We start from the raw sequence: 27,342 nt of genomic DNA, 5'->3' as shown, positions 1-27,342 counted from the left end.
GAGACCAAACATCCTTGTACATTTGGAACATGAAAGATATTTAAAATATTTATATATATATATAATATATATATATATATACTTTTATTATTCACCCGTTAACTCCATAATATGCCAATCACGAGCTAGTTTTCAGCAGTTACATTCCCTTGATCACGGCTGCATAATGATGTGATTAATTGGAAAACAGGGAGACCAGAGACACGGCCAGAGGTGACATCACGCAGCCTACACCATTGCAATACAATTGTCAAGTTCAGTGGCGGTTTGGTAAAGCCGGTTCAGTTCTGTTTCCTTTGCCAGGGATTCTCCCGTTTGTAAAAATTGGACCAAGTGGGGTTCCATTTCCTGCTTTGAATTCTCAGTGGCTTTATCCAGAATCTCACTGGCAATTGGTTACTGTAACACCAGCCCAACCTAGGAGAGCCAAGGGGGAGAGGCAAAGTTGAGCTGACAGTTGTCCAGAGACTGTCCCACTTCCCTGCCCAGACCTGAAGTTCCAACGACAGAGCCTGCAGAGTGCCACCACACTGTGTGAACAGACTCACGGAGAGCCCGGGGCTCTCACTCAACCTCTGGGAGATGCCTTATACATCTATCAGATCCTTCAAGGAAAGCAGCTGTCAGCATCCTGAGGAATACTGGTCACAGGGCCTCCTTCCAGCTTATCTGTCAGTTATCCTGTAAATGCTGACTACACCCATGGCCCTGAGCTGTCCTTTGGAGCTGGCGGAGAAAAAGGTTACATTGGGATGAGGGCAGCAGCCCAGCAGAGGAAAAACCCCTCAGATCCTTAGACTGTCCCTTCCTGGCTAACCATGGGCATTCAACTTGCACAGTGTTCTGAGACGGTCTGAAGCCCTGCCCCAGCCAGATGAGGCGGCTCACCTGGTGGGAAGAGAAACCGGAGACAACCTTCCTGCTTCTTTGCGGCTCTGGGGCCAGTGCCCTCAGCCATCCTCACGCCATCGGCTGCAAGGGGACCACTGACCCTGCAGGTCTGGCCACCAGAGGGAGGGGATTTTCCAAGGGCCCAGACTGATGCTAGCTCCCAGGCCTAAGGCCCTGTTTCTGTTGGAGACACCAGCTCCCTGACCCAGGCCAGCCCAGCTGCCTGGCTGCAAGGGAGCCCCGGTGGGAGGCTGCAAACAGTACGTACGTACATACCTTCTCCGCTCCCATGCTGGGGCACTTCCAATTGTAAAGATAATACTGTAAGTTGCCATCCCCTATGCCGAACTTGAGCTTCTCCAGGAAGGTTTTGTTCTCCATGAGATCCAGTGCATTGAACACGTCAAACCCTTTCTGCGCGGTGGTAGGGAGGAACAAGGACAGGTGAAGGCAGATGAAAGCTGCCTCACCTTCCTGCTCTTTTCTATCCCATCAAAATCGTCCCGCAGATGGCCACAATCTTCCTTCAGAAACTCCTGCTGCTTCCGTTTACATCCAGGCTCCAGCCAGTGGACCCCTCTGGTGGTGGGTCTCATGACACTCTGAGCGCCACCCGACCTGGCCCCTCCTTGGCGTCCAGACCACAGTTCCCATTGTTCCTTGCTATGCCTCCCTGAAACATTCTAGTAATTCCCACAGTCCTCTCTGGAGACCAAGCCCTGAACTCTTTCCTCTAAGAAGCTGACTCCTATGAGCCACTTGCTGTTTGCACTGCTCCCTCACTTCCTGACACCCCAACTCTCAGGCCTCTGGTTATGTACCACGGGACTTCATAGCATTTGATACACTGCTCTGAGACTGCTACAGACACTTCCTTCCTCAGTCTCGCCAACCCAATCAGAAGCTCTCCCGGGGCAGAGACCAGACTATCCACTGTTTGGCCGGCCCACAGTGGGCTGGGCTGCGTGCGGGCAGAGCCCTGGGTGCAAAACTGACTGGTGACCTCTCGGTGAAAGAGAAGCTGGGCCCTCCCCCGTGCTCTACAGTCAGCCGCTCCAGTGACTCACCACGACAGACACCAAGTTCCCCATTCCCACGCTGTGGAAGGCGGGAGGAGAACCCCTCTACTCCCCACACAGGCCTGGCTATTTAGGCTCCTTGGCAGCACCTCCCATGAGAATGAAACTCACTGAAGGAGTTCAATGCCTTCACTTCAGGTGGACGCTCCTAGTTCCCTCCTACTTTCAGCTGGCTGAAAACTGCCGGCTGCTCTCTAAGTGGAGCAGGAGGGCGAGGAGGCCTCGAGGCCCCCAGCCTGTGGGCGGCTACCAGCTAGCCATGCTCACCACCGCCCCGCTGCCCCTTCCCTCTGGTCTGCTCCTCACCATTTTGGCGAGAACAAGGGCGTCGCTCATGAGGTCTAGAAGAGGGGTCTGGGTGTGAACGTTGTAAAAAGAATAAGCAGCCTTTAGACTCTTGTGGGTCGGATGGTTCATGATGGTGGAGGGAAGTGTATAAAAGCTCAGGAAATCGGTCACCTCACCGTTTGCATTCTGAAGGGAAGACAGTGGAAGAAGGCAGCGTCACACATGCACAGGGATCCTGCAGACTGGGAACAGAATGTTTTCTACTGCCCTGCACCACCCTCAGGCAGCTGCCCCGCCAGACGAATGGGTGGAAACTGAAACAGGATACGCAGGGAGGAGGAGACACATCGGCCAAGGGTACTTGAGGCCAGAGCCAGGAGGAAAATCCAGGCTGGCCTGTGGGCTGAACCTGCTGTGCGCTCTTTCCCTGCCTGCGTCGCCAGGGGCTTCTTGTGGCTCATGTGCCCCCAGACACCTGGCCAGCACTAGACCAAGCTGGGACAGGCAGGGGATGGGAGGGTTATCTGACTAAGATGGGCTCAGGCCTCTCTACTCTGGGTCACCAATGGGGATGGGGGAGGGGGCGAGGAAGGGCTCATGCCAGGTCCAGAAGATCTCATTTTGGCCAATGCAAGCTATGACTTCCTGTCTTTAATGTGGACCAAGCAGGGATGGCCAAGAAGTCTAAGGTGCCAACACTCCCGTCCACCAGCCTGGGAAAGCTAGACCCTGTGAAGGGGTCACAGGCCCAGAACACCCTTCCCCACTCACCTCCACCACAAAAGTATCAATGATATTCTCCTGGGGGTAGAACCAGTGTTCCACCTCCTCCTGGCTCATGACTGGCGTGAGGTGAAACTGCTTCAGGTACCGGGTGAGGAGCTGGTGCACTACTGGAATGTCCTTTTTTTCCATTGGTCGAAGCCCAGCTGTTTTGGGAGTCTGGAAGAAAGAAACCAGAGAGCTTCAGATCTGCTGACCGTGAGCATCTTGGTTCCCTTTCAAGTCCTACAGGAACCAAAAACCTCACTCTGTTTCCCTTCCTACCCTGACCCTGGATCTCACCACCCAGGCCCTCAAGAGAGAATCCTCGGTCATCCTAGGCAACTCCCTCTCACCCACTGTCCATATCCACTCAGGCACACGGCCTGCCTCTTCAGTGTCTTTGGCCCTTTTCCTCGTGGTTAAGGCTGTCATCCTTGACAAAGGCTGTTACATCAATCTCTCATCCACAGGGCCCAGGCTATCTTCCTAAGAAAACCCAATCCATCACACCCCACCCTGTTCCAAACTCCCTAACACAGAGCACAAAACCTTCCATCCTCTGGACCAGTGGGCTGTTTTGGCTGTGATCTTCTGTCCTCTAGCCCAGTGGTTCCTAAAGGGGGAACCCAAGGAGTATCTGACAATATTCGGAGACATTTTGGTTGTCACAAGTAGGGGTAGGAGTGCTACTGGCATCTAGTGGGTAGAAGCCAGTGATGCTGCCAAACATCCTACAGTGCACAGGATGGTCTCCATGATGAAGAATTACCCGACACAAAATGTCAATGGTGCTGAGGTGGAGAAACCTAACTACCCCATGGATGTACTGGGGTAGGCCCAGCCTAGTGCTACGCCTGGGCCTCAGCAAAGCCTTTCTTCTCTCCCCTCCTCTGGGCCTCACAACCTTCTTCCACTGAGCTGGAGCTCATCTCTTCCTACCCTGCTCTCTCTCCTGTAGACTTAGAGCACTTCACAGACAGGCTCTCGGCCACAGGCATCACCGAACCCCAGGGCCCAGCAGAATCTACACTGGATGCCTGCCCTGCCTCCCTACTTGGACACCGCTACACCAGTAGTGTCCCAGCAGGACAATGCTGCAAGTTAAATTCAGAAGAAAAGAACCAAACTTCCAGGATTTAATCTCAAACCAGAATCCCACCCCATAGCTGCTTTTTCTTAGAAATTACTTCAGTGGAGTGAAGCCATGTGATGCTCTGGAGTAAATGTTGGGCTGAGGGAACATCCCCAAAGGCTTAATACACAAAGGCAGGTCAGCCAAATCTGAAAACAGTAACAGTTTATATACGTCAGTCACTGCCTGATAAAACTGCTTCCCAGTATAGAACTGCTTTTACAACTGCAGTGCCAGGACCTCTAGCTGCCAAAATCCCCTGCCAATCCTGATGTCTCTAGGGAACACTTACTGACCTTGTTTCTACATGGCAGTGCCCACAATGACACCTCAAACCCTGGACTGAAAAAGCCACCATGCTGGGGTTCTCACCCACAGGCAGGGAGATCCAGAGACATTCTTCCGGCTGCTACACCACTTTAAGAACGCGCTCTGCCTGCCTAGAATGTAGGGCAAATCTGTCACGATTACAGAAAGGAGAAGACACCCATCATGGCTCCCCAGTCTGGTTTTTGGGGGCAGTGTCTAACTGTGCTGCAGCGGTCTCTCCAAAGAAGACACTAATGACCCCAATCCAATGGTGGATTAGCTCGATTCAAGGGTGATTAATCCAGTTTGGTGGCTAACGGGTCCAGGTGGGCAGCCCTCTGATTAGCAGGCACTCAATAACCATGCTGACACTGCCTGGAAGAGCTCTGAGGGAAAAGAAGGGATTTTAAGATCCATTAGGATCCTGAAGACAGGCACAAAAGAAGGACAAGGAGCATGTGTCTCATTAGCAAACTAGGCAAACCAGGGCCCAGAACAGAAAACCAGCTCGTTCCAGGTTGGCCCTTCAGTGGCAAAATCTGGGCGGGAGGACTGGGATTGGAAACCTGGGCTTCCCTCACAAGCTCAGGTTGTCCCTCCTCCACCTGACTCAGCAGAAGCAGCAGCACTGGCTCATTTACGCTGGGTTCTAGGATGTGCTGCTGTTCAGCGAGCGGGTGCTTCTTTCCATCATGTTTCACTCAGGCTATGATTACAGAGAATAGGTGTTTTCTGAGTCTGCCAATAGATGGCAGAGAAGCCAGCCCAGGTGCAGGTGCAGGAGAACAGAGAAAGTCCAACTAAAACAAAGCCCTTGCTAGAGATAACAAAACGACAGAAACGGAAAGGCTAGGAATCCGGAAACCATGGGTTGGGTTGCTTTTCTGAGAAGAGAACCCTCTTCCCACCCTAAGTCCTGCTCCTTTCCTGCTGAGGGCCAGGCCCTGCTTGGCCTCCCTCCTGCCCCTGCCCCGTGCCCCAGAGCACACTGGCCTCTGGCAGTCGGTAGAGCTTCATGGTGCGTTGCATGGTCATATTTCTGCTCAGGTGGGAGAACTTCACTTCAATCAGCTTCCGTGGGTTTAGGGATCGATGCCAGTACCTGTAGGGACATAAATGTCCTGTCCTCAGAGGATTCTGGCAAGTCTCACTAAGAGGGCATGGAGATCTCATGATGGCCAGCAGGTGGCGTGAGAGACCCACCAGGCCCCACTTGAGCCAAGGACATGGCCCCTACTCACCACCCTCCCCCAGTTAAGTGCAGAGCTGCCACAGCTCTTCCTGTACTTTCTTTCTCAAGTTCAAAAGCCACTCCTCTGTTATAGTAGTTGTCTGGGAAGAGCAATACTCCCTCCTGGAATCAAGTCAATGGCAAAGACTTCTAGTTCTCTGAGTATCCAGCCTCTGCCTCCCGCCTCTTCTGCCATTTGTCTGGTGTTTTTATTTTCGAAGTTTTTAAGGCAGAAAGTGTTCAATTGTTTCAAAGAACTTTCAAAGGCAGACATTGTGCTTAGTTCACACAGGGATCACACATGTTCTCTTTGGCCCACACAATATTCAAAACAAAACTTTAGGACGTTTACAATAAAAATCCAGATTTGGGCTCATCTTTAAAAACAAAAACAGGGGGAGGGTATAGCTCAAGTGGTAGAGCTCATGCTTAGCATACAGCATACACAAGGTCCTGGGTTCAATCCCCAGTACCGCCTCCAAAATTAAATAAACCTAATTACTCTTCCCGCCAATCAATCAATCAATCAATCAAAAGAAAAACAAAACCCCAGCAGATTGACCCCCGCCATTTCCAAATGGCAGGAATCAGGGGGAGCTGAGAAAGTCTAACTCCTTTTGGCAGGACAGGCACCGAGCAGGCTGCCAGTCCCCCCTGCCTCCCCCTTCTCTCCCCTCCACTCCCCACCTGGCTCCTGTGGGCCCCACCACCCATCTTATGAGATACCAGAGCAGTGAGATGCTCTTGAGCACACACTAAGCTGAGGGGCAGAGCTGTGACGCACAGTGACACAAGCTCCTCAACTACAGTGGGCACATCACTATTTCAAGGACCTTGCAAAGAAGAGACTTTTACCTGCAGGTGCCAACAGGCTTTGGTAATACCACCCCGGCAGTGTAAACAGCTTGGAAGATGCCCTCCAGGTGAACCCGCCGGGTTATCTCACGGATCAGGACTGGAGCCACCCTCTTGGAGCGAAGCTTCTTGTGAACACAGAGGAAGTTGATCTCCACCATCTTCTTCTCTCTGAAGAGGGAGGGAAAAACCCAGGGACAGGCTTTTTAACAGGCAAGGTAACCCTTTCAAGCATGTAGTGCCCCCTTCCCGTAGGGACCGGGGACTTCAGCACAAGCGGGTGTTCTGCCACCACCTGCACTCAGCAGTCAGGACTGGGACTCCCTCCCGCTGCTGTGCTCTGCTGTACCAGCCATGGAGCCCGCCCTTTCCTCAACAGAGACCCTACTTCCAAAGGTAAGTGGGACTCGAGCAAACTCCTTTATTCAAGGCACCACCAGCATCTCCCTGATGAAGCCCCAACAGTAGGCAGGGGGAGTCCCACCTCTAGCTGTCAGGGAACTCCACAGAATAAGTCAAGAGTGATTTTAGGATTTCAAGGTTCTGACTCCCACAAGAATCCACAGCTTCAAAGCCCAGAAGGCGCTGATAGAAGGTTCTGACATTTCCAGAGAAAATGAAGAGCAGAGCTTGAAGGCCTCGTGACTCTGGATGTGAGTCACAGCAGCTCATGTCTGAAGCAGCTCAAGTGCATCAACACACGACTGGTGCGAGGGCAAACACTGAGCTCCCATTTGGGTAGCACACCGGCCCTCAGGCTGACCCTTCCAGCCCAATTCAATTCAAGCAACAACTCAGAGCCAGATAGCAGTTCCAATTATGAATTTCTATTCCCAGCACCCAAGTTCCCTCTCTTCATGGCAACTTCCCTCTTTCTCTTATGGAAGGTATGCATATTTTTTTCCACCTTCCCAGATTGAGCAGGATGGTGGGGACGGGGTGGGGGGGACGGGGGGGACACGGGGGGGGCTGGTGCTTACGTGTCATAGATATGTATATTTGCTGGGATGGCGCTGATGAACCCAACCAGTTTCCGACTTGAGACCACTCGAACCCCACAGTGCCACTGGGGGAGCCAGCCAGGCGGCCGGAGAGCCCTGGAAGAGAGATGGGGCTGTGGCTGCGGTGCTGCCTGCCAGCAGGCTGGGCAGACTGAGTCTCACAGAGAGTCTGGTTCTAACCTCCTTGTGCCCCCGCCCCCACCCTGAGAGGTAACAGCTTAATTCTCGGCAGGGCCAAACCCTCCTGGATACCAATGGGATCAAGCCATAGCCCTTTCTTCCTGCTCAGTCCACTCGGCCTACTTACTCACCCAATCCAGGGCTGTCATACTGAGGATTTCCCACCAGATCCAATTCACTGTGCTCACTCACTCTGACAGCCTGAGCCAAGGCACCGGCCTCCTCGGCTCCAAGTCCAGTGGGTCCTGACTGTACAGCCCCTGGAGCGCTGGTCTGCATCTCCCACTGGGCACCATCACCTCCCCTCTTCCCGCTCGACCATTCTTCCTTTCCGTCCCCTTTCAGGCAGACCCCCTCTGTGCCAGCCTCATGCCTCTACCTTCCTGGATATCCAATGAGGCCCAGGAGGACGGACGGCTCAGCCAGGCAAAGCCATTTTCATACAACTGAGAGTGCGCAGGAAACAGGCAGAAAACAACCCTCTTCTTTTAAATCTTAGGCTCATCTCTTCTTCCCTTCTTACATACAGTCGCCATATAATAAACGATCTTTCCTTCTGGGTACCAATGCCACAAAGGTCTCCCTCACCCAGTCACTCTGTCTTAAATAGGTTTTGATTCTAAGCTCCCCTGGAAGTATATCTCCTTCAGACCCAGGAACTCAAAAATTACATATTAATTTGCCATTCAAAGGTTGGCTCTTAGCAGGAATGAAAAATCTGGTACCCTGTAGTGGTTCTGCTGTATGTCTGACTCCCAAATCATAAGAAAGCCTTAAAACTCACCACAAAAGAAATTCTGGGGAATAATCAAATCGGAACATGTTGTCATCATCTTCCACGTAATTCTCATTCAGAAGGGTGTATAGTTCTTTCAGCTGCAGAGACATGAGGAGCTGCCTTAGAGGTATTCTGCCAGACGGGGGACCAACTCCAATACCCTGGGGCTCCAAGCTTTTCAGGGCAAGGCAAACCACCAGAAACTATGTTTAATCTCACAAACCCTTTCCATCTAGGTGCAGCAGGGACTGTTTGGAACAAAGAGCTGTAATGGGAAACTGAGCCACCAAGGGGGAGAGTGGAGACTTAAGCACGTGAAGTAGCAGACCAAGAATGTCTTCCAGCTAACTAACCACCCCTTCGCTAAGACAAGGGACTGAATGAATGGATGAGCAAGAAAACTGAGGGCATGAAGAAAAGGTTTCCTCTTTGGGGAGCTGCATGGTTAACTCTCAACCTGCCAGAGAAGCCAAGCGCTGTTTATGTGGAGTCGGGGGCAGGCCCCAGAGGGTCTGCTCAGACCTGCTTGGCTCAGCATTGAAGAGATCCTTGAAGAAGGCTTGAGTGAAGCGGTCTCAGAATGACTGCAGGGCTCTCTGTGAAAACAGCGCCCAGTCCACACTCGTGGCCTGTCCAGGCCTACTCACCACACCACGGTCCCCCAGGTCCAAGGCGTCCCAGGTGAAGCCCTGGGGCAGGGTGTAGGGCTCCTGGCGGATGTTGTCTTTGTCAGGCTCCACGGGACCGTGTGTGTTCACAACTTCTCCTGGAAGAAGAGCACAGCCATGAGCCTCACCCTCTGCCTCCTAGGGGAGGGAAGGGGCTCAGCTCAAAAAGCAACCTCAGCAAATTCTTCCTGTCCCTAGGAGTCCTCCGTCTGAAGAACACTCTGTTCTTGGCAACTGCAGACCATCTCTCCAGTGATCCTTCACCCCTGACCGAGGGCCAATTCACGGCAAAACTTCAGAACAATCCCTGGGATCCAAGGTGATTGGTTTCTTGGACATTCTTTTAAATCTCCCTTCAGTTACTGAATGACAAACATTTCTCTTGATTAATTTGGCTTCCTGCCTCCTGGTTGGTGCAGAGAGTCTTGTCATGGCCCTGGCCCAGGTCCATCGACCTGAATGGATTTATAAGGAGTTGCAACAAGGCTGCTTTTGTGTCAACAGCAACAACAATGTACCGGGCCCGTTCCTGAACTAGATGATGGCATTGAGGCGCCAGGCTCACTCCCGGCCCTGCCAGCCTCAGCTCTCAGCAATGTGGGCCAGTCAACTGCTGCCGCCAACTCAGGCCCTCGGTGTTTACAGAGCCCTGCGAGCGCCTTTAGGCTGAATCACTGAGTCTGCACCACGCTGCTGGGAAGCTATCCTTGGACACAGTACCCCCACCCGGGACAGGCACCCCTCCCCTGCAGAGTGTGTGGGAGTGCTGGGGCGTGCTTAGATAGCCCTGACTCCCAAACACAGCCAAATCAGACTCATCTGATAAACTTGGACGAATGAGCCACTTAATTTCAGCCCCTGGGATTATTTGGCCCTGGTAGTGTCTATAATTCAGAGCTCATTCATGTTCACAATGTGGAAGAATACAACATTTAGTACATTTTAAAAAGTCTTTACAAGCGGCCCACTCAGTACAGGGCTCCCAGCACAAGGCCCTGTATGTCTTAGGCATTCAGTTCATGTTTTTACTGACTTTCAGACTCCTGGCCCCAACACACCATTCTAACATGGAACAGAAAGCTCTAGACCCTCTCAGTGATGGATCTGTGGGGGCAGGTGCAGTGGAAATGAATGCATCCAGCCATGAGACAAGGACAATTCCACCAGGACTGACCATCTAACGCTCACCCAGCACATTTACTCAACACCAACCAGACCTCATGCACTAGGATAGAGGTGGGAAAAGACAAGGTCCCTGGCACCACAAGATGTACCATCTTCTGGGGAAATAGTCAAGAAATGAGTCATTACCAACATGCTAAAGGTCACAAATAAGAAAGAATAGGCAACAATGGGGACACACAGCAGGGAAAATTCCGGTTAAATCCTATTTATAAATTGGCTCCCAAACAGGTTTGCTTGGGGGAAAAGTTATATTTTTCTTCCCTAGTTTAGAAACTGGCCTTTTGATTTATTCATAAGTAGCCCTTGTGAATTAGTTTAATATAAGTCAGTCCACTTTCAATTCCCTGTCACATATAATTTTTTGAGCCTACCAAGCCAAGGGCCAGACCCTTGGAAAGTACCAAGGATTTCTCTAGTCTTGTCCAGGTGCTAGTCAGTATTCCCTATCTTGCTTTGAATTTATATCCTTCCCAAAAGGCATTTTTACACTTCAGAACCTTTTTATTTTTTTTTCCTAAATGATTTCCATGGACAGGATACTGGTGGTCTTCCCCACTGTATTACAATAATCTCAAGGCCAAATCATTTCATTTAGGCTGGTTACTAGGTCCCGCAGGCACCAAGCATTGCCATTTGCACCTTCACCACGTGGTCAAGGAATCCTAGAATGCGCCAGCTCTAGGGCAGGAGCTGGTGAATGAAATGGATGCAGGTACTCATCATCATGGGCACCAGGCAGACAAGCAAGCAGGCACCTGCCACCCAGCATGATGAGAGCCCACAACAATGATGCAGCAGTGCTACAGGACCTGTGGGCGGGGGGGGGGGGGGGGGGGGGGGCAGGAATGGACGGGTCAGGGACGACCTCTCTGAAGAAATATCTAAAGATGTGACCCCAAGGAAAACTAGGAATTAGGCAGGCAGGGTGGGCTGGGTGGCAGGGAGGATGGGCACACTGAGGGGACAGCATATGTCAAGGCCTGGAGATGGAGGGGGAACTAGGAACCAGGAGACGAGGCTGGAGAGGAGAGCTGGGGCCCACCGTGGAGGGCCCTGTGAGCTACAGAGGCTGGCTGTGGGGCATCCTTAACAGATTTTTAAGGGGTACAGAGGGAGGAATGACACCTTGAGGTCTGAATTTTACAAAGAGCACTCAATAAGTGCTTGTCCAGTGACATTACTGGGTGAAGTTTTATACAGTGTTCAAATGGATAAGTCTTCATCTAGGTTTTGACAGACCAGCTCCCATAGATTATCGCAAGGCTGCTTGCTATCTGCAAGACACAGATGACAAAGCAAAGTGAGAGGAAACACTGAGAAAGCAGAAGCCACTTTTAACAGACTTGCAGACTAGGGTGCCAGCGAAGCCGAGAAGCAGCCCAGGGTTCCTGTACTGTCATCCTGCCAGTGCCCAGCACCACGGCTTCTGCCTGTCCTGCTCTGTGGACAGTGGCCTGCCCTCCACCTTCTAATGGCTCTTGAGCACCCCCGGCTGCTCTGCAGAGCACAGCAGGAAAGCAGCCAAGGACCTCCAGGCCATCACCAACCAGCAAACAACCAAGGACACCGGGAACTTTGAAAGAAAATTCTGGACTTTCAATGGGTTTCTTCTGCACACTCTACCCTCAAATTCTCTCTCTGCCTTCCAGCATCCAAGATCCAAAACTAAGACCACAGTGCAACAGTGAAGGACTTGGGAGAAAAGAATGTGAGATTTGGGAGACCTTAAGCCCAACCAGCAGGACAAAGGAAGCTTCTCTCTCAGGGCCCAGGGCAACCAAAAAGTAGTTACTTTTTAAACCAATCTAACAGTGGCCAGATTCCAACCCACTAAAGTCAGGCAAAGAAAAGGGACCCCCTCACACCCCTCCTCTAGCGTGGGAAAAGGAGTGATTTTCAAAAAGAACAACATGGTCTGAGAAGAGGGATCAAAAGTTGATTTGGGAGCACAAAGAACTGTTATACGGCCGAAAACACTGGCTGTTTAGAGGCCTTTCAATGGTGAACCTAGGATGATTTTAAAGTTCTGAAGAATTCTAGATCTCTGCAGTGGAATACAATCTAATTCTAACTCTCCCCACAAGTTGTGGAGGGCCAGAAACACAGTACACTGGATATGCCTGAGTCTTATTAGCCCCCATTTAAGTGGGAAAAATTAAAGCAAGAAGCTATAAATCACACTACCCTAAGGCACTCAGAAGCAGAGGGTGACACCTCAGCCATGCAGACCAACTGATGCCCGTAACATGGTACTCTCTACGGGGTGACTCACAGACACAAAGGAATCCTTTGTTTGGACTTGACTGACCGAGGACCTGAACAGCAGACTGGCCGGATGCTTGGAGTGATCACTCTTCACAGAGCCCCACACCACACAGGGCACAGAAGAAATAAAACTGAGCCTCATACTACCTTCCAGAGAACATCTGGGTCCTTATGAGCAATAGTGTGGCTTTTCCAGAAGCTTTCTGAGAACAAAACTAGAGCACTTTCTACATTTACAGGTGGAGAAGCTGAGGCAAACAACACAGAGTAACTGGACTGAAGTAGAACAGGGGCCCATTAATTCTAATCTGCCTCTTCACCTGAAGGTTTCACGTCTATGAAGAACGGAGCTAAGTCACCCATTTGCAAACTCCTAATGAAAAAATCCAACCAAACCAAAACCCCATCTGAAAACAGCCAAGATGCATGGCAGCCCCCACAGAATGCCTCTCCATGCATTTCACTCAGTGGGGAACGTGTAGCTCTTGATTTGGACTGTTCCTTCAGTGAGGAGTAGTCACTGAGACCCATTACTACTAATGCCTTGGTAATAGCATTACTGTGACCCAAAGCCCTGCTGGAGGGCTTAGCCAGTGGCCTGTGACCTGGCTGACCTGGGCAGCCCGACAGACATGGTGGATGGGTCAGGGAAGGGTTCCAGAAGAGTGCCTGTTGCTAATTTACCACTCATAACCATCCAGGCACTACTCTGCTTTCCACCCCCTGGGGGCATCTCTGTTACTTCTGGTCTACAAACTTCATCTGCTCTAGAGCAGAGCTTCTCAGACTTTCAAAGTGGACACAAATCCCCCATAAGTTCTGATTCTGCAGGTCTTGAGATTCTGCATTTCTACAAGCTCTAACGCAATGCCCACCCTGCTGGTGGGAGGCGCACACTCTGGAGTAGGCGAGTGCTGTTGGCACAGCTGCCCCTCTCCCCTCACCTACTCCTCCCCACCAAACACAGTGTCAGGTCTCACTGCGTTTCTGGAGGGAAGTAGTAACATGGACAACCTGAAGGTCACTTAACATTTGTTGTTAAAACACATACATTTTTTTCCCAATATACTTACTTTCCTAGTCATGTAGAAAATAGGAACTGGGCCATCAATGGATCCAGAATCATGATGCAACCACTCCAGAAACCTCTTGTCAATGGGAACCCCTGAAGTTACCCATCAGGGCTAGCAGTGGCTCAGTCTCAGCAGGCATTTCTAACTCTGCTACGTCTAGTCTCTTCTGGAATCCTGTTAGATTTTCTGCCTGACCCAGCCCTCTGGGAGTTCATCAAAGTTTTTTTAAGAGGCGACCAAACCTACATATAGTACTCCAGGTGTTAAACCATCACTGTTAAGCAAAATGTCCCATTATTTTGCATTTAGTAAGCCTGCGTCGTATGAGAGACAAGCGAAAGAGGCGGGGGACTTGGCCTGCTCCAGACTGAACATTTGCCCAGATAAATAAGACAGTCTATAAAATCTGCGTGGGAAGACAGACCCATGGGCACACACCCCCACTCATCATGTGCCAATGCTTTGTTTTTCTTTGTAGATTTATATTCGATGATGAGGGATTAAAAAGACCATTATTTGTTCTCAATATGTGCTACTGTGAAATGATAAGGCCCCTGAACAATAGTCTTTTCTATACTGCACTTTAAAGACTACTCTCTAAAAATAACCACCAAAGAACTCCAGGACTCTATTGTCCTCCGTCACAAATTCAGCATGGAACCCTTAGCCTGGCTAAGGCACATCCCTTGCCTGGGGAAGAAAGCACATACGTACCCAGTTTGGGGACGGGCTGCGTGTCCCAGAACTGGTAGCTTCGCTTGCTAGCCTCCTCCATGGTTTTTGCAGGTCCTTGACCCACTGAAAAAAGCTCAATGGCCTTTTGTATTTCCTGGATCCTCTCTGCTGGCAAAGAGTTCATCTGAACAAGACAAAGTTGGGGAGAGAAAGGGCCCATTAGTTAATAAGAACTTTTGATGAATTCAAGTCCAAGCATTAAGAGGGTACAACTCAAGAAGGGGTGTGGTTCCTCAGTCCTAATCCCAGAAGTCATCTATTGTAGGACAACTGGTGAAAGAGCGATTGATGACGAGCAATGTGACGGGTGGGTGCTCCCTACAGAGCTTCTCTTCTTCTTAGTCTTATGATGTTTGACAGCAAAAGCAATACATTCTCAGTGTAAAACTTCAAACAATGCAGAAATGTAAATACATATAGAAGGTAAAAACTCAAAAATCACATCTCTCAAATATAATCCTTGTCCCCCACAGTCGTAATGTGGGAGGTAGGGTGAGAAGAGGCAAATGTAATTCCAGATTTTTTTTGCATGCAAGTTCCAAACACACACGCAACTTTCAAAAACTAAAATTGGGCCATATAGTATTATTTTACAGACTGCTCTTCTTTAAACACTGTGTCTTAGAGAGCTTTCCACATGGTCACATGGACCTGCCCATTCCAACAACTGAGTCCTCTGTATGCACAGACCACGGTATTTGGCCAAACCCCTATCAATCGGCATTTCGGTGATTCTGGTCTTCAGTTTTACAGATAACGCTGTTGTGAACTTTCTTTGGTATCTGTTTTTGCTCATTGAACATGAACTTCTGAAGGATAAAGTCTAAAAACAGCGGCTTGCTGGGTCAAAAAAGATACATGTTTGAGATTATATACATTGTCAACTTGCTCCCTAAAATGAGAATATCAACTAATAACCCAGTGAAGAGCATATGAGAGCGTGTTTCTCCAGACCCTCATCATTAGATTTACCAAATCTTAATCTCTGCCTATCTAGGGGGAAAAAATAGTGCTTGAATTTTCATTCTTTCATTGTAAGTTTAATCATCTTTTCATACATTGATGAACCTTTATTTCTCCTTTGAGAACGGCCTGCTTATTTCATTATTTTAAACGACTGATTCATGTATTGCAAATACTTGCCCAGCCGTTGTTTTCTGACTTCTACAGAGAAGTTTGAAATCTGTCACTTTTTCTTTTAAGACTTCTGGATCTTACATAAGGCTTAAGATTATATAAATACCTATAATTTCTTTCAATACTTTTACTACCTCTTTTTTTTCTTTTTTGATTTAGCTTGTGAAGGAAAGAAAGAATATAAATAACCATGTTTGCAATGCTTATTCCTGGGAGGTAGGACTATGAGTGATTTTAATTTTCTTCCTCTTGCTGTTTTTTCCTAAATTCTGTATGATGAAATGCATCACTCTCATAAAGAGAAAAACGGAAGGGCAACGTAAACAGTGTCTTGTTGAGATTTTCTAATTTCAAAGAGAACCGTTTCGATACAGGCCTGAGCACAAATCCCCCTGGAGTCATCCAAACACCCACCCCAGACAAACAAAAAAGAATCCTTAAAGCTGAAGCAGGGCCTGGGCTAGGATTCCTGACTGAAACACCCAGGTAAAGACACTCCTCTCATCTTTAAAATGGGAAGACTCCCCACCTACCTTGTAGGGAAGTTGAAGCTGGAGGTTAATTTAAATGAAGTGCCTGGAAAAAACCTAGCTTGCCAACATGGTGGTCTACAATGGTGGTACTTTTTTCTCATTGAAAATAGTGGGGGTTAAAAAAAAAGACTTGGAAGTCGTATCTCAATAAGGTATAAAATTCAAGTTGGAGCATAACGTTTCAGGCACAAAGTGTAGGCATACTGGTGAGACTGGATTTCTTGTGAAGCTTATAAACTGAGGCAATTCTACAACAGGAATTATGCCATGTTTTGAGCTTCCTCCAGGGCCTACTTTGAAGAGGACAGCACTTACCTGAAATAAAGTTTTTTAATGTTTTTAAATGTTTTATTCATAAAACAAAACAATCTGTTCCCATACTTCTGGGTTTCATGTCAGTGTGTCAGTCTTAGATCGTAAGGCCAGTGGTTCTCAACAATGGAACTCAGAAATGGGCTCTGTGGAAGCTCCAGTTCTCATTATAATGACCATGGCATCAAGAGAATGCTTGCAACCCATAAAGGTCTGCCTTCAAAGGAAGAGGCCTTTTATTCTCACAATGGTGGTGAAATCAGAGAGAAAAAGCCAAGAACACTGCTCTAGGCAACAGGAGCTGTCACAAAGGAATCACTCTGTGGCACCTAGCACAGCAGCTGTGTACCTGTAAGTTCTGAGGGGGCACCACGCCTGGGAGTCACTGTCTAACCTGCCGCCCCTTTTAAGGTCCGACAGCAGTTCCGTCACCTAGGTCTAGGGCAGCAGGGGGCAGCAGAGGGATCTAACGCCTCCATCTTTAAGTCATACCAGTGGAGATCATCAATCTACATTGTTCCTATACATTTACCCCCAAACTCTCTCATCTGAAAAAGTGACTCTCAGTCACAAGAAAACAGAGCCCGCTTGTTACCTTCACAGGCTGATCCTGGGCTGAGTCTGTCTCATTGCCTTTCTCTTTCTTCTTTTTTTGTTTCTTTTTCTTCTTTTTGGCTCCAGTGTCGTTGGCTGGGCTGAAACCACTGTAAGACAAAGGAAATACTGATGCAAGTTTCTTAAAAAATCATCCGTTTTGAGCTACACTGACAAAGAGCTTTCTGTGGAGCCAGACCTTCCTTAATCAAGACTGCTGGCTTCAGAAGCTGACTAAAGAATCCAGGCCCCAGAAGGGGCATTCAGAGGACACTAGCAGACACAGCTCTCCTCTCCACTGCCACCAGTGCCCAGAAAGGGAGCGATGTGCAAGGAATGTTCTATTTGTTTGGAAGAAACTTTTCTGTTCTTGCTTTTATTTTATGTGGTTTATTTTCTTTAGATTGCCAGGTTGCTGGCACCAAAGGCACATGGTAATTGTTAATGGGGCATTAATACCCCCAACACTTCCTTAAAGCCCAGAATTTAAAAGGATGACAGCACAAAGTGGTCCTTTTGGAAACTTTTCCTCATCTCCACTCCCACCCTCCCAATGCATTAGGTTTTATGAGTTGCCCCTAAAGCAAAAGACAGTACTGGAAAGGGAGGAACAGCAAAAAGGCAGTTTAATGTTGCTGTGATCTGTGTCCAAAACAGTTAATCATGAGAAATGCCCAAATCAGGCCTGTAGGATGGAGGACAACTGTCAGTTGGTTCAGGCTGGGTAATCACTACAGGCAAAACCCAGCACCAGGAATCTTGGGAAAACAACAATGAACACCCAGCCACTCTCACGAAGAAGAGATTTACATGAAATGTGTGTGCGTATGAACCACATTAACAGGGATTTCCTCTTGCCACTTTCCCTCTGCATGACACACCCAGTGACTGCAGCAAAAACAGTTTCTTAGCCACATTTAACAGTTTCCTGCAAGCTTTTATTATCATTTTTTGTATTGTCTCTCAATAGCTCTATTGAGACCCAAATCATATATTACACTATATTTCTCTAACACTTTTCAATCGTTTGGTTCTCAAATGTTTTCTCCCAATTCTTGTTCATTTTAGGATAATAGATTTGATTGTGGGTTTCCTTCATTTTATTCACAAATTTTAAGGTTCACCTTGCACCTTGCTTCCCTAATTACTGTCACAGTTGGTTTCTGCCACGTCTAAACTGGTTTGGGCATTGTCGGACTGGGAGTAATACTGGATTATCCCTTCTGCCATTATCCCTGGAAATCTTCCATTAAGTTAAATCTTCCATCAAAATTAGGAGTCCAACCCAAGGGTACAGTGAACCATAATCTGCAGGATCAGCTAAGTGCAGGTTATTGTTTTAGCTGTATAGTCGAAACCAATTTTCAAAGAATTAAAACAGTATAAAGTACATTTTCAGTACCATTATGGTAAATACCATTTAAGCTTTATTTTGTAATTCACAAGGCTTCATGGTCTTAAAATGCCCTGGAGTTATTACAAATATTGTCATCTCACAGCACGTGGTAGGGAGAAGGCAATCAGTGACAACATGCTGCCATTTCCTGTCGTAGAATGTCTTCAGACTTCTCTCTTCTCAGTCCCGGCAGAAATATTAGCATCCAGACTTCATGACCTTACACTCAGACTAAAGCTATCTCCAGCCCTTCCTGGATCTCCCTGACTTCACAACTTCTCTGCATCATCCTAAACTCTACATCCTAAAGTCTACACAGCAGTGGGACTCACCTCTGTGAAAATGGCTTTCCACGTGTCCTTCCCATGCTTAAAAGCCTACAGTGACAGCAGTTTCTTATCCTACAAGGTATTGAGCCCAACTTTCCCTTCAGCCCATCACACTCAGTTCCCATCTGGTTGATCCACCCTTACCTCCCCCGCTCTGGAATAACTGTGCCCGCACCCATCTGGCCAGGCCTCGCATCAGGCCCCTGATGCAGAAAGACTGAAGTCAGGGAGATCAAGTAGAGGCTTGGAGATCAGTTCAAGCATAACGTCGAGAAGTCCAGATGCAAGTGCACCTCCTAGGCATTATATAAATGAGACACAGAAAGCATAACACGGAAGGAAGACTGATAACATGCCGAGGGGGAATAAGGTGAACTCCTTAAAACCAGATGCTCAGCAAAACCCCTCGAGGCCATGGCAAAGAACAGGAACCATAAAGCCATTTATAGACTGAAGATAACATTTTCCTCTTATTATCTCAATTTTGTTATCATGCACAGGCCTGTTTGCAGCCTATAACAACTCAATATGGTTTTCTTATTCCAGAGATAGTCTCACTTCAGTCTCAGGATTGTATGCGGCATTATAAGGTTTAAAAGCTGGTTGACATTAGGAGACAAAGCAGCGACCCACTGCTGATACAATGTATAAGTCCTTATTCACTTCAGCTATGAAATGAATTATCTGGTCGCTGTATATGAATCCCCGTAAGAATTGTTTTTATGGAAAAAAGAATCAAAAAGGTCAATGTGAAAAACTGCTGCATATGAACCAACTAGATACTTACTAAACATCATTTCACATAAGGAAAAGAGAAGAAATTACTTTCTCCAACTGTAGAATCTTTACAAGCAGGCAAAATCACTAAAAAAAATCCCTTCCTGCCTTTGCCCTTGCTACTCAGTAGAGGTGCTTCTGTGCAGCCATCTCTTCATGGACCCCATTTTTGTAAAAGGGCCTTGGGATGAACTCTTGTTCTGTTTTATGCATTATTAATACAAGGGGCTGGCAAACTCTAAGACCCAAACTAAAACCAGAGAGCTAATTTCATTTTCCTTGTGTTGGCCTGAATTTGCACATGCAGCTACTTAGCAACAATCCTGTCTCAACTTGTACATCAAGCATACAGAGACACCTGAAGAACAAAGGGAAGTTTAAAAGAGTCACTGTCACCGAGCTACCAGGTACTGAGCTAAATCCATGAGAATATTATGAGCTCACAGTGGCTTTATAGTCAACAAGCCAAACAGGAAGACAACTGACTCGAGAGAAGAGACTTCCAAGGAGCCCACTAGGGTTAGCTCTTTAGGTGATTATAATAATTTTAATTATCCATAAGAAATCAAGCTCAGAGGCCTAGAGAATAGGTCTTCAAGAAGCATCTTGGAAAGCCAATACCATTTCACAGAAGGATGGTCCTCAGTTTGGATTTGGGAAGAATCAAACCAGAGGACCCCATGGAAGCCAGGCTAGTACTCCTCAAAAGAATATGGTTTCATTTTTAAAGGGACCTGGAATCCACACCCACCAGTAGCTATCCCAGAGCATGCTGAGATTCTATAAATTAAAACAGAAATCTCTCAGAGATCTCTCTAAACCTGCCGGTCACCTTAACATACTTCAAAGAGATTGGCCAGAACACTGGAATACAGCAAATCAAAGTCTAATGTTGGTTCATTTGGTTCCAAAATAATAAGAAGAGACTTAGTGATACTTGTTGGTTTTTTTTCAGCAGTGGGGAGCAGGATGCCTGCAATGGAAAGGGAGATGGGAGTTCACATAAAAATTTTTTGAAATTCACATTCTAAAGTAAAATTTAAAAAAATTAAGTAGATCAACTCAAGTCATTAATGACCAACCTAGTGAATACGAGATGAAAGAGAATGACAGATCCAGGAACAGGGAAGAAAAGCAATGAAGAAATGTCATTTTTAAATGAAGGCCAAAATACTCTTAAGTTCAAACATACAAGGAATCCTATGGATGCTCTGGTATAAAGTCAGAGCTGCGTGAGGAGATGGAAAACGAACCCCAGCACTTATTTCTAGAAACAGAATGCAGCACCAGGGTGTGCACGCAGTGGGAGGGAAGGGGAACTGAGAGAGGAACGGCAGGAGCAGCGAACTTCTAGACGTGAGCAGTGCAGGCCTCCCCTCCACCCCATCCAGGACAAAATCCACGGTGGCTGAGAAACAGAAAGCTGTTACTGCCAGAGCTAAACCACCAGAGCTGGAAGGAATCTCAGGGCCATCTGGCTTAACCCATTGTTTACAGAAGAGGAAACCAAGGTCCAGAGACATGAGGCAAACTGGTCATCAACTAACCAACCAGTAGCCAGGGACCAGTCACCAATCCAACGACTTGGCCCATAATCCTCCCCAAACACTGAAGTCTCATTCCCTGGAAGAGTTTATCTGAGAATCTTCAAGAGCCCTAAAACAAATTTTTGTGTAACAGAAGGGCAGATATTAAAGACAATGAGGAGAGTTAAGCCATGTTTTTATCCAGAAAGCCTCCTCTGACTACTCTAGCTCTCATTCCAACTGATGTCTGTTTAAGATGACGATCTCCCACTTGATTTAACACTTTATAACAATGTTTTGCCTCCTGGCTTCCCAATGAGATTAAACATTTCCTGAGTCTAGGGACCACATCTTACACAGCTGTTTCCCACAGCACCTCTAGTTGTGCTGAGCACACAGTTGAGAGTTCAACAAGTATGTGCTTGACTGATGCCTTCCTGGCATAATCGACTAAAATAAAAACTGGAATAGCTAGAGCCCAAAAGAGGGTCAGCAAAGTATCTTTAGCAATGTTTCCATAGGACAGCTGTGTTAATACTCTATGAAAGGAGTTGAGCCACTATTTGAGACTCTAAAGTATCAAATTTCTTATTAAATCATCCACTTTCTTATTAGTTGTCTTCTCCCTCCTTAGGACCTGTTCTATTCCTGTAAGAGTTTAAGAAGCTCCACTGTAACTACTTCTTAAATGCAGAGCATGAAATTAGTTTTGATTATGATATCAAAAGAAAAGAGTTTAGAAAGTAAAATTTGTAACTTTCAGCTACTTGCTTTCCACCCCTAAAAACTAGAAGGTAATTCATTAGGCTGAAATTCAACATTTCCAGAGAAACTTACTGAATAAATTGTAGCCTCGAATACCTTTTTGATTCCACTTGCAGACATCAGGAAACCCTTCTGCAAATCTATTTAGGTATGATATGTTCACCAGCAATCCTACTGGTACAGTACTCAGGAGGCCCAAAGCCAGGTGAATGCAGGGGCATTTACAAGGGTACCCAGGTGGAAACCACATGGGCTGAACCAGTATCAGCAGCTGATCGTCTGTACTGCTGTGACTGCAGGATCGCCTAATGCAATCCCAAACCCTGCAAACTCCCACTAATCAGTTATTCTTATTAAAAAAAACTACTTGTGAATCCTAAGTGACAGTAAAAATAAAAACACTTTACTACTGCCATCAAGGTACCCAGGAGGCCTGTGAAAAGAACAGCAGGTTGTGGGAAGGGATTACAAAAGATTGCTTTTACTGCCACCTTCTGCCTTTCCTGGGACAGTTAGCCAGAGTTTTTAGGGTGAACAAGCCAATTCCCGTCATGGAGGAAAACTACTCTGTAGGGGGTCACAAATGCTCTGATATATTTGGTAGTTTAAAATGGGAATGAGACAGAGATGTACATTCTACATACTCTGGGTTGGTTTGGTGAGCTAGACTGCAACCTGGCAACTCCAAGGTCAACTCAAATGCTGTTCAGAGACCGTTTTCAATAATTTTCTGAGCAGTGACTTGATGCGGGCAGCAATTTCACACACTGGAATGAACTCTGAAAAACATATCGGTCTATCAAGGAGAGTTTAATGGGTCACCCACCTCCATCACCAACTGGCTCCCTAGCTTGGGAAAGTCCATGGGTCACTGAATGGATCCAAACTGCTGCGGAGTTAGATGAAGAAGTCAGTGCAGCAGGAAAAAGAAATCCAGCCAGTTCAGAATGGATCCTCCAGGGTGTCAGAGGGAGAGGTGGAAACACGAATCCCAAGCCTCATTACAAAAGCAAAATCAGTCTTTATAAGCGAAGTCTACATGAGCTAATCTATGTAAAGGGTTTAGCACAGCACCTAGCATAAAGTAATTTAGCAATAGATAACAGTGACTGAACACTTAACAATAGTGATGACTCCTCAGCTGCTTCTCAAAGTCAGCAGCAGTAGAAAACATTCTGAGGCAAGTTCTGACCCTAACAATATTAGTTTCATTTCTGCTTTGGTGCTCTCAATGGAGAACATCATGTTTTGTGTGCCTTAAATGCAACAATCACAAGAGCACCATTCTTGGGAAATTAGAAGAGAGGCTTGCAGGGCAGAGGTTTCAGATGAAAGGTTAAAGAGGAAGAGTTAGAGAAGCATCTTCCTACAGATTACTTACTAGATTTAAGGTCCCAAAGACTATGGAATCTGCAGGAGAAGGGTTAATGGCAGACTTAGTAAAGCTGGGAAATTTTAGAGTGAGCACATGAGTTAAACAATGTGAAAAATCAGCAAAACTGTTCTGCCATGAGCAGCAGTCTCCCTGAAATAGGCTCTCATTTACTTTTCATTTCTTCTGCTTTCCAGTCTCTTCTCTTTGAAGAAGCTCTTGATTAGTTTCTTTTTAAATTGCCACTTAATTGGGAAATAAAATTAGAACACTTATTTGATATCAGTGATGAGGCTTCTCTTTTCATTTCTGCTTTGATCTAGTTTTGAAAAACCAAAGGCTGAAGGGAGAAATTAAGAAAAAGGAACTAAAAAGATTTCTTCCTTCTAAGAGCTATAAGCCATCAAATAAATGCAGAAAGAACCACTCTGGGAGAATCTGAAGAATAAAACAAAAGCAAGTAAGATTAGCTTTATGGAATCCTTCCAAAAAGACCTTTCTTTTCTCTTAAGTTTCTTCATAAGGGATAATATCTCATGATTAGGAAGTGAGGGAAACTTGTAAGAACCCATCTGAACCTGTCCCTATGGAGTAAGATTGCAGAATGGGAAACTGACATCCATTATCAGGTATTCTTGATCCATGGCTTCCCAGTATCTTAATGATATTGATGACACTGCAAAATAAATTCCAAAAGAATCCTAGGAAGAAAACAGTCTAAATGTTCTTTCCTGTTCCAAAACACCCAGATAACTTTGTTAACCCACAATTAAAATCTACTGCCAGCTGATAAGGTTTGTTCTTTAGTGATAAGTCTCACTAAAAACAAGCAAGCAAATTAAAGCATTTAGATGAATCACAACCTGCAGGGGGATGCAGCAGAAAGATGATCTTAGTCTCTCAGTTGCTCAGGGTAACTTATGTCAGGCAAGTTAACTGGGAGGAAAATGCTACCCTCTTTTTCCCCCTCTGTTGAGTGGATTTAAAAAAAAAACAGCAGACAGAAAAACTGCAGACTGACATATTTATGTACACACACATATATCTTATATGTATGCATGGGCACATATATGTATATATGAAATTTACACTCACCAAATGTTTATTTAATTATAGAAGAAACACATGACTAGAAAAATCAAGAACTAAACTTATACACAAAGGGGCGAAATAAACTAGCCTAACTGCTTTCCTTATTATTCCAGTGCATGAACATAGCTCACTTCATTAATGTAAAGCACTGAGCCCATCCTGAAAGAAAGGCTCAAGAGAACCAGGGTTAGTTTGAACTATCATTAACTTTTATTGCATATCACCTTTTAGAATTGTTAGCATCAAAAGGAGATATTCCTCTTCAATTCTTATATCACTTTTGAAAACATTCTAAATAATATTGACTAAAGACAAGAAAAACTTCAAGAAGCCAAAAAACAGTGGAAAACCTCCATGCCAAGTTAGAGGATCCTTGATTTCTGCGAGTATTTCACAAAAACTGTAGTAAGGCTTACAGTGAGAATTCTTTGAGGAAGAAAAATGTATATGTAAGAAAAATCTTACATCCCTCCCCTCAGTGAGGAGAAATGAAGCTTCACTGAGATTGGGCCACAAACTTTAACTAATCTGTCATTCATTCATCCAGCAAATACTCATTAACACCCACTAATTGCCAGGCATCTCAAAGACAGGATCCCTGTTCTGAGACATCTCATAGTCAGGTGAGACAGGGACTGTTATTTAACTAATATGATGATAAAAGCTACAAAAAATACAGTAAGTGACAAGAGGGTGAGGGAAAGCTGGGGGAAGGAGCTTTGAAGATTAGAAGAGGGAAGGCTGCGTTCCAGATGTTATCTCATTTAATCTCTACAACTGGGGGTTAAGTAACTTTCCCAAGGTCACAGGACTATTAAGTGTCAGAACTAGGCTTTGAACTCATGTTTGAATGATTCCAAAGTCTATGCTTTTTCCAGTGTGCCACACAGCTTCTTCCCCAAACCACTTCCTCTGATAATTAATGGGAAAATGTTGACTCTATCCCAGATTCTAAGTGCCAGAACTAGACTCTGTCTTCCAGGCTGGGTCCTCTGTTTTTCACCTGCTACCTCCAACCTCATTTATACAGATGTCTAGATTCAGGATGCTAATAAACTGAATTTGTTCACCCAGACCACAACCATGTACAGCAATAACAACAAAACACCTCCAAAGGTTTTTTTTTCTTTTCAGATTACCACTTTGTTGTACTATAAACAAAACAGAATTTTCTGCCAAACAGTTTTGTAAAGTGATTCATAGATTATAGGGAAAAAAGCCAATTAAAGAGCTACAGACACAGGTCAGGGCAACAGCTTAGCAATGAAAAATAAAAGCAACTACACACAGGGCAAAGGAAGAAACCACACTTTCACTTCTGAAATGAATTTCGAATTCAATTCAACAGCTCTCACATATGATTGGGATCTCGACTCAGAAGGGCTACACTTTCCCTCCTTCCTGTTCCTACTTCCTCTTTTTCAGCTCTTTCTCAGGAATCTCAAACTTCAAAACAAGGCTTTTACTACATTAGATCTATGTGCAAAAGAATAGTCTTACAAAACCCAAATTTGACAAGCTTCCCTTTTCCTCTACATTCTTGTGACTTTTAACGCCAACTGAAGAACATAAAGCTGGATCCTTTAACCTAAGCATTCATCACAGATTATAAACCACTTTAATAATCCCATGGCCTCAGCGTAGCAACATTTCTCTTTAAAGCTTATCCAAAGATCTCAACCTTCTACATTTACCTCCAGGACTACCACCAACCAATACCGCAAATGACAGGATGGCTATGAAAATCAGACTACTACAGACTCGGTCAAAGTTATATACCCAAAACAGCCTCTCATGACTCTTCATTAGAAAACATATATGTAAATATAGATAGGGAGAGTGAGCATCAGTGACAGCCACTGTTAACAACATGGAGAAAGAGAAATGACAGGGTGTGGCTTACAAGAGTGAAAACTAAATTTGGAAGCTCAACACTCAAAGGCTTGACGCATTTCTTCGACTCGAAGAACAGTAGACAATTCTCTATAAAGTACAGGACACGCAGTATTAAAACACTTCCAAACACTGTCCAAGGAAGCACCATCACTCAATTTCTTGAAGCTAGAGGCTATTTCGCAAATTAACAGAGCAAAGATACTGTAAGATCTAATTATACATCGTTCAGGAGACATGGATTATTTGGAGCAACGGACACCATATACATCACACAGTAATTACGCAGGGTTTATAAGGGGAATTTACATCTTGAGATTCTCTGGTAGTAATATTTTACAACATAATTATGGTTGGTATAGCCTGATAAATTTCCTCATTGAAGGTGAACTCCATAACCATTCCCAGGTTTTTATTATTCGTTTACTGCTAATCACGTTGTTCACACAACACCTCTGTAACGTTCCCTTTGAACTGTACTGTTGAATTGACCCGTGTTGTGCTATCGAAGACCATCGTCCAACATGCTCTTTTCCCCGGACGCGCCTGAGGCACACGAGTGGAACATTACACAGAACTTTTATATAATAAAAGTATTGAATGTCTCTGGGCCTTAATATACTAAACACCCCTGATAAATGACAAAGACAACAACCAATCGCCAGGCAGGATTCCAATGTCTCAGCCAATAAGAACAGGGGGGTGGGGTTATACTAAGCTCCCGGTGACTTCCCCGCACCCCAGAAACCCAGGTTGAGGGGGACTGGACGGGAATTGGATTCCGAGGATCTCGTTACCCCCGGTTGTAGCTGTTGTCCTCCTCGTTCTCGCAATCGCTGCAGTGTTCGTGGCCGTTTCCGTTCCCTTCCATCATCTGCGGCAGCGGAGGTGCCGGCGGCTTCACTGCTGTCTCACTGTCGTCCGCCATCTTGAGTTGCTAGAGCCGGCCTCCGCGCCTAGCTACATGGGGCGTTCCTATTGGACGAGGGAAACTTGCGCAATATTCTGGGTTTTGTAGTTTTTTGTGGCGAAGGTAGCAGTAACTAGGGGCAGCTCATACCAGGGAAACTGAAACAAGATGGACTACAATACCCAGAAATCAAGAGGGAAGGCTGTCGTGGGTGGGGAGCCAGCACTACCCGGAAGTCCTGGGAGTTTGGCCGCGCCTGAGGTAATAAGTA

At 46.2% G+C, this 27,342-nt stretch overlaps 1 protein-coding gene across 1 annotated transcript; it reads right to left on the bottom strand.

Moving 5' to 3' along the window:
• Positions 1-35: 35 nt before the first annotated feature.
• On the bottom strand, positions 36-27,311 carry NMT1 (N-myristoyltransferase 1). Its single transcript, XM_031468589.2, has 12 exons — positions 26,959-27,311; positions 17,013-17,121; positions 14,415-14,559; positions 9,157-9,275; positions 8,516-8,607; positions 7,531-7,647; positions 6,551-6,721; positions 5,458-5,566; positions 3,030-3,200; positions 2,277-2,444; positions 1,168-1,305; positions 36-417 (listed from the first exon to the last, which is right to left on the bottom strand). The coding sequence occupies exons 1-12, from the start codon at positions 27,087-27,089 to the stop codon at positions 397-399; spliced, it is 1,491 nt and encodes a 496-aa protein (XP_031324449.1). The 5' UTR covers positions 27,090-27,311; the 3' UTR covers positions 36-396.
• Positions 27,312-27,342: the final 31 nt, after the last annotated feature.

This window comes from Camelus dromedarius, chromosome 16 (genome assembly GCF_036321535.1).
Source record: "Camelus dromedarius isolate mCamDro1 chromosome 16, mCamDro1.pat, whole genome shotgun sequence".
In the NCBI taxonomy this organism is placed as follows: Eukaryota; Metazoa; Chordata; class Mammalia; order Artiodactyla; family Camelidae; genus Camelus; species Camelus dromedarius.
This window is presented reverse-complemented; position numbering and strand designations above follow the sequence as displayed.

Excerpts from the sequence above, each read along its gene's own strand:
- NMT1 (XM_031468589.2), bottom strand. The coding sequence starts at position 27,089 with ATGGCGGACGACAGTGAGACAGCAGTGAAGCCGCCGGCACCTCCGCTG. Across the intron at positions 9,276-14,414 it reads GCAGCCCGTCCCCAAACTGG|GAGAAGTTGTGAACACACAC; the intron begins GTACGTATGTGC and ends CTCTTCTTCCAG. Across the intron at positions 3,201-5,457 it reads AGCTCTACCGACTGCCAGAG|ACTCCCAAAACAGCTGGGCT; the intron begins GCCAGTGTGCTC and ends TCTTTCTTCCAG.